Source organism: Fukomys damarensis, unplaced genomic scaffold (assembly GCF_012274545.1).
Source record: "Fukomys damarensis isolate Sample0158 unplaced genomic scaffold, DMR_v1.0_HiC HiC_scaffold_10, whole genome shotgun sequence".
In the NCBI taxonomy this organism is placed as follows: Eukaryota; Metazoa; Chordata; class Mammalia; order Rodentia; family Bathyergidae; genus Fukomys; species Fukomys damarensis.
This window is the reverse complement of record NW_022900922.1, coordinates 36,134,580-36,142,104: the sequence shown is the minus strand read 5'-3', so window position 1 is coordinate 36,142,104 and position 7,525 is coordinate 36,134,580. Positions and strand designations below refer to the sequence as shown.

General features: G+C 39.0%; 1 protein-coding gene across 1 annotated transcript in view; it reads left to right on the top strand.

Annotated features, from left to right (window-relative positions):
- Positions 1-7,258: 7,258 nt before the first annotated feature.
- Bphl (biphenyl hydrolase like) overlaps positions 7,259-7,525 on the top strand; it is a 28,223-nt gene continuing 27,956 nt past the window's right edge. The window contains exons 1-2 of the mRNA XM_010623058.3: positions 7,259-7,273; positions 7,386-7,444. Coding sequence (XP_010621360.1) covers positions 7,259-7,273; positions 7,386-7,444 — 74 coding nt within the window. The remainder of the gene's footprint in view (positions 7,274-7,385; positions 7,445-7,525) is intronic.

The following is a 7,525-nucleotide window of genomic DNA, read 5'->3' as shown; positions in this document are numbered from 1 at the left end:
TGGGGACAAGTAATAACCCTTGCCCAATGACAGCAAGCAAACTGATGTCAGACACTCCGCCTGCTGAGGATATAGCTCAGCGGCAAGGCACCTGCCTGGCAAGCACAAGGTCCTGAGTTCAATGCCCGATACCAAAAGGAAAAAAAAAAAAGAATAGCAGAAAACTTTCTAAATATGGGAAAAGAATTTAACATACAGATAAGAGAAGCATATAGAACCCTAAACAGCACAATCAGAAAAAAACTCCCTATGATACATTATAGTCAAAAGCCTAGAAGTCCAACACAAGAACAGAATCCCCCTCCACCCCCATACCAGGGATTGAATTCAGGCCATTTCACTTGTGAAGTAGGCAGTGAAACCACTGAGCCAAATCCCCAGCCCCAGAATCTTAAAAGTGGCTAGAGAAAAACAATGAGTCACTTACAAGGTAAACCATTAGCGCTGCAGTGGACTTCTCAACACAAATTTTAAAAGGCCAGGACAGCCTAGAGCAAAATGTTTCAAGCCCTAAAAGAAAACAACTCCCAGCCGGGCATCGTGGCTCATGCCTGTAATCCCAGCACTTGGGAGGCTGAGACAAGAGGATCGCTGTGAGTTTGAGACCAGCCTGGGCTACATAGTTCCAGGTCAGTCTCGACTACATAGTGAGACCCTGTCTCCAAAAAAAAAAAGAAAGAAAGAAAAGAAAACAACCTCCAATCTTCCAACCCAGGCTGATAAATCCTGCAAAACTATCTTTCAAAACTGATGGAGAAGTAGAATATTTTCACAAGAATACCTAGAGAAATTCATGACCACCAAGTTAAGTTTCATCAGTTCCAGGCTTAGAATTCTCATATTCTTCTGGTTACCATCTTTGGAAAACTTAAGATTCTAGTAGTTCGTTAGTCCTGGTTAATTCAGTAAGTTGTTTTTCCAGTGAAGAATTATTTGCAGAGAGGATGTTTTTTCCCTGACTGCAACATTTAACTTGGCTTCCATCTTCTCCAATGCAGTTTCCATCCTCTGGATTGACTTATCCTGAGCATGATGGCATTCCTCCACAAGGACACAAATCTCTTTTTCTAAACTCTTAAATCTTTATCATTCTTCTGAGATTCCCTCTTCGGAGACTCCCTCAAAGCCTTAGCTTTATTAGCTGAAGCAGGAAAAGTAGTATCTTTGTCAACATTAAGATTTCGTTAGGGCCAGGGATTTAGTTCAGTGGTTCCACCACCTGCCTTGCAAGTGCAAGGACCTGAGTTTGATCCCCGGTACCAAAAAAAAAAAAATTTTTTTTTGTTGAAAATGTTTTGTTTTTTAAATCTGTGATTTCTGGAAAGATACTGGTCCTTTAGATACCTTCAATGTGTTAACATCATAAGCACCAGAACATGGAGCACTACAGGTCTTTGAATCCACCCTTTCTGGAATTCAATTCTTTCAAACTGGTCCTGTTACTGTCTTCCTAAATGACTCTTGAAAGGGAAAAAGGATCATAATGGGAGACCCTGGCTCGGGCTACTGTGTATATACGGCTCTAGGAGCCTCCTGAGCACCAAATCAGCACTCCAAAGAATTCTGAGGGATATGCTAGAAAGAGACAATGAAGCTCTAACAGTGACAAAAGGTCTAAATAAATACACCCAGTAGGGTCAGCAGTTATGCATGATGGTAAAGCTGGAGAATCAGCAACAGGAAAATGAGCCAATGACAAGAATATGTCAATATCAGTAATAACTTTTGATGTGAATGTTCTCAGTTCTCCAATCAAATGACACAAACTGACAGAATGAATCAAAAACAAATTCCAATGGTATTCTGTATACAAGAAACACATTTGGGCTGGGGATTTAGCTTAGCACCACAGTGCCTGCCTGGCAAGTGCAAAGTCCTAAATTTGATCCCTGTTACCAAAAAACATAACAAAAACACCAAACAAAACCCATTTAACCTATCAAGAAACTCACAAACTGAGAATCAAAGGGTAGAAAACAATATTTCATGCAAAGGAACCTGAAAAAAATAGTTGATTTCATGCCAAAACTGATCAAAAGAGGCAAAGAACATCACTAACATATTGGTTAAGGGAACAATCCAACAGGAAGAGATAACAATTAACAGATATATACCAAACGAGCACTCTCAACTTCACAAAATAAGCACTATTGCACAGGGAAAACCACACAAATACAAAAACAATGTTAGTGGGAGACCTCAATACCCCCCAACACAAACAGGTCAGCTAGACAAAAAAAAAAAAATCAATTGAATAAAACCTGCAAATAAATGGATTTAATAGATAACCACAAAGTGTTCCACCCTACAACAGAATACACATTCATTTCAGCAGTATATGGAATATTCTCCAAAATAAACCACATACTAGCCAACAAAGGAAGCTTAAGTAAATGTAAAGGTACTGACATTATACCATGAATATCATCAGATCATAACCCAATAAAATTAGAAACAACAAAAGAAAACACAAAAATTATGCAAATGCACAGAAACTAAACAATACACTTTTAAAACAATGAATTGTGGAAGAAACCCAAAATTTAGTTTCTAGAATTAAAAAATGATGCCAATACATTTTTGGGTACGTTCTGCTATTGGGACCAACACTGGGACACAATGACAGCAGTCTTAAGAGGGAGCTTTATAGCTCTGAGTGCCTACATCACAAAAACAGAGTGAGCCCCCCAAAAATAATTTAATGGTATACTCCAGGGTCTTAGAAAAATAAGAATAATCCAAACTAAAAGCTATACAAGTAAAGAAATTATAAGGTCAGAGCAGAAATCAATAAAACAAAACCAAAAAAACAAAAAAGAAAGAAAACCAAACCCCAAAGAATCAATGAATCAAAGAGTTGGTTCTTCAAAGAACAAACAAAATAGACAAATCCTTGGCTAATCTAAGCATAAAAAAGAAAAACACACCAATGTAATTTTAAATGAAAAAGATAAAATCACAACAGACAGTGAAAATAAAAAAGATCAACAATTAAAGTTCCTGACAAGCACTCAAGTTGCAAATTTTCAGATACAAATAGACTTCACATTACTCACATTTATAGATGTGAAAATCACAGAAGTAGCTCAAGTGTCTGTCAGACACTGTCACAGTTGCGCTTCTGTGTGCTCACTGTACAGTGCAATGGTGTACAGTAGTACAGTGCTCAATCAGAGACCAGGATGTCTGGAAGCAAGAGAAAAGCAGTGGTGATGTGGAGGGGATGCTAGGAAGTGCAAAGCAATGACCATGAGCAAAAGTACAAATACAGTATAAGACTCACTTTGTCAGACTTGCCAACAAATCTGACTCAGGAACATTCTGCCAGAATGGTAAGAGGGAGACTTACTGTACTTCTTGAACCTATATGCCAATAAATTGGAGAATAAAGAAGAAATGGATAGATTCCTAGATACATATGAATTATAACCAAACCAAGAAGTTTAAAAAACCCCAAATAATCTAATAACATCTGGGGATTTAGCTCAGTGGCACCGCGCCTGCCTCACAAGCACAAGGTCCTGAGTTTGATCCTTGTTACCAAAAAACAAACAAAAACACCAAACCAATAACAGGCAATGAAATGGAAGCACTAGTAATAATAATAATAAACCCTACCAAATAAAACAAGCCCATGTCCAGACAGATTCTTTGCTGAATTCTACAAAAACTTGCATTGCCCTGTTCAAAATCAGACTAAAAAAGAGAACTTTCAGCCATCACTTTAGAGAATACAGGTGCAAAAATCTTCAACAAGATACTAGCAAACAATGCATCAAATCATCAAAAAGATCATACATCATGACCAAGTAGGTTTCAACCCAGGGCTGCAAGGATAGCTCTACATATTCAAATCAACAAATGTAATACATCACTTACAGAAGCCAGAACAAAAACCACATGATCAACTCAACAGACACAGAAAAAGCCTTTGATAGACATCCTCTCAGGATAAAGAGGAAAGAAAGTAGGTATAGAAGGACCTTATCTTAATCTGATAACACCAGTCATGACAAACCTATTGTTAACATCATATTAAATGGGAAAAACTGAAAGCTTTCCCTCTAAAAACAGGAACGAGACATGGATGTTCACTATCACCACTCCTGCTAAATATGGTACCCAGAAGATTAGCATCAGCAAATAGGCAAACAAAACAAAAAAATAACAGAAGAGATATGTATAGGAAAATAAGAAATCAGACTAGCATTATTTACCGATGACATGATCCTCTACATAAAAGTCCTCCAAAAATGCCAAAACACTCTTAGAATAATCAAATCCAGTAATGTAGCAAGATACAAAATCAACACTCAAAAATCAAGTGTTCTTCTATACTAATAATGAACCCACTAAGAAAGAAATTAGGAAAATATACCATTCACAATAGCACCAAGAAAAATTAAATACTTAGGAATGAACCTAAGAATGTGAAAGACTTCTATAATAAAAACTAAAGTATGCTGAAAGAGGACATCAGAAAATGGAAATATATCCTCTATCCTTGGAAGGCAAAACCAATATAGTCAAAATGGCCTAACTTCCAAAATTGATACACAGATTTAACACAATCCCAATCAAAATACCAACAGCATCCTTCACAAAACTGGAGAAAACATTGCTAAAATTCATATGGAATCAGAAGAGACTCAAAATAGCAACAGCAATCTTGGATAACAAGAGCAAAGCAGGAGGCATCACAATCTCAGATATGAAGTTATATTACAAAGTTATAGTGATAACAGCATGTCTAGACATGAAGATCAATAGAAATGAATAGAGGATAGAATAGAGCACATTTGACTATTTGAGTTTTGACAAAGGGGCCAAAAATTTGTAGTGGAGGAAAGACAACCTGTTTAACGAATGGTTTTGGGAAAACTGGCTATCCATGTGCAGAAGACCAAATCTAGACCCATATCTCTCACCACGTACTACACTAAAATCAAAATGGATTAAAGAACTAAATGTTAAAACACAAACACAATCCTGCTGGAAAATAAAATTGTTAAAATTCTTGAAGCCATAGGACTAGGCTTTCTGAACACAACTCTGGTTACATAGGAAATAGTACCAAGGATCAACAAATAGAACCACATCAAATTAAAAAGCTTCTGTACAGCAAAGGAAATGACCAGAAGAGTGAAAAGCAAACCTACAGAATGGGAAAAAAAAATTTGCTAGCTATCCTTCAGACAGAGAACTCATATCTAGAATATATAAAGAACTCAAAAAATAGACCTCCCCAAAATAAAAGACCAAACCAAAAAATGGGCAACTAAAATGAATTGACACTTCACAGAAATACAAATGGCCAATACAATAAATACCTGAAGAAATGCTCAACATCGGTGGCCATTAGAAAAATGCATATTGAAACAACACTGAAATTCCATCTTACTCCAGGAAGAATGGCCATCATCAAGAAGCCAACTAATAACAAATGCTGGAGAGACTGTAGGGAAAAGGAACCCTTCTATACTGTTGGTGGGAGTGTAGACTTGTACAACCACTATGTGTGGAGATACCTCAAAAAGCTAAAACTAGAAATTCCATTTGACCCAGCTATTCTACTTCTAGGTATCTTTCTGAGAGAGTTAAAGACATCATATTACAGTGATCCATGCTGATCCATATTTATAGCAGCACCATTCATAATAACTAAATCTTGGCAGTAGCCTACATGCCCGTCCACAGTAGATGAAGAAAATGTGGTGTCTACACACAATGGAGTATTACTCTACCATAAAGAAAGATAAATTTGAGTCATTTGTAGGCAAATGGATGCATCTGAGACCATAATGTTAAGTGAAATAAATCAGACTGACAAGCTCAAATATCGTGCACTTTCTCTTGAATGAGAAACCCAAATTACAAATACACAGCAAAATGGGTGTGGATAATGGGAGGTGGGAAGATGGATGTTCTCCAGGTGGGAAGGGGTGAAGGAGTGGAAGGAAGAGGGAGGATAAAGGGAATTGGGATGTGCTGTGTACCTGTGCCAACTCCACACGCGGAATGTGAGCACAGTGTACTGCAAACATGGACTAAATTTTTTTAAGTCAACTCAAACATGTTTCTCTTTCTATGCAGGAACTGACGGATAGATTTTGAAAGTAAAATATTAACCTTTTGCATATTCAGTCTTTAGGCCAAACCTGCCTTTACTGCTCTAGAAATTCTAACAGGCTAGTAAGGACTCTGCAGGGTAAGAGAACTTTCCATGCATGTAACATTTAAAAATACTGCACACACAGGACATACCAGAAAGATCTCTTGGAAGGAACATAATACAATATGTAAGAAGCTGTTGTCTTAGGTCATTTTAGCCACAAATCTGCCTGTTACTTCCAGTTAAGGTAGGGCAGTATGGCAGTCAGACTCAAAGAATAGCTGGCTGGTTTTTTCTCTACGGATATTTATAACTTTCAAGCTTAAATCATACAGTCCTTAAAATGGTGGTCAAATACATGTAACTTACCATCTTCCCTATTAACTGTACAGTTCTGTGGCATTAAGTACCTTCACATTGCTGGACAGTCAGCACCTCCTTCCATACACAGAACTCTTCATCTTGCAAAACTGAAACTTTATCTACTAAAAACCAATATTCTAATCTGCTCACAAAAGCTCCTGGAAACCGCCACTCTACTCTCTGTCTCAGAATTTAATGACTGTATTTGGAATCCTATATGCACCTGGTTTATTTCAATTCGCATAATTTTCCAGGGTTCACCCATGTAGCATGTGTCAGAATCGTCCTCCTTTTTGAGGCTGAATAATATTCCACTGCACGGATGCACATTTTGTTTGTCCATTCACCCACTGACGGCCACCAGGGTTCCTCCACCATTTTTTGGCTCTTCTGAATAAAGCTAACTGTTTTCAGTTCTTTTGAATATATACGCGAAAGCTAAACCACTGGATCATGCAGTAATTCTGTATTCAGCTCTTGTAGGGACACAAGCTCTTTTTAACAGCAGCGGCGCCATTTTTGCATTCCCAATAGTGCAAAAGAATTCCAGTTTTTCCACATCCTGGCCGACAATAATCTCTGTGGCTTTTCAAAGGTACCAACCTAATGGGTGGAAATGATAGAAAGGGAAAACTACTAACTTCATCATCCCTACATGCAAACGTACTTTATTCTCCTGGGAGAGGGGGCGGTTCGCTTACCGGTTTGAGGCCCCGCCTGGACCCCCACTGGGGACATGATGCTTGGTGGCCTCGCCTCTCCAGGGCTTTGGTCACCGTGGCAATGGGCAAGGACAGGGTGACCCCAACTGGGACATCCATCCCAAGAACCAGCGCTAGCACTCTGGACCCAAGCATCTGAGAAGGGCGTTGCCGACGGGGCGTGACGTGATGTCGGGCGTGGCCTGGAGTCGGGCCTCGGTGGGGGCGGGGCGAGATGTGGAGGCGGGACTTCTGGAGGACGGGGCAGGTATGCCAGGCGCGGTGTGGAGGCGGGGCTTTGTAGATGGGCGGGGCTTCCAGCGGGAGGGGCTGTGGGGACAGGGGAGAG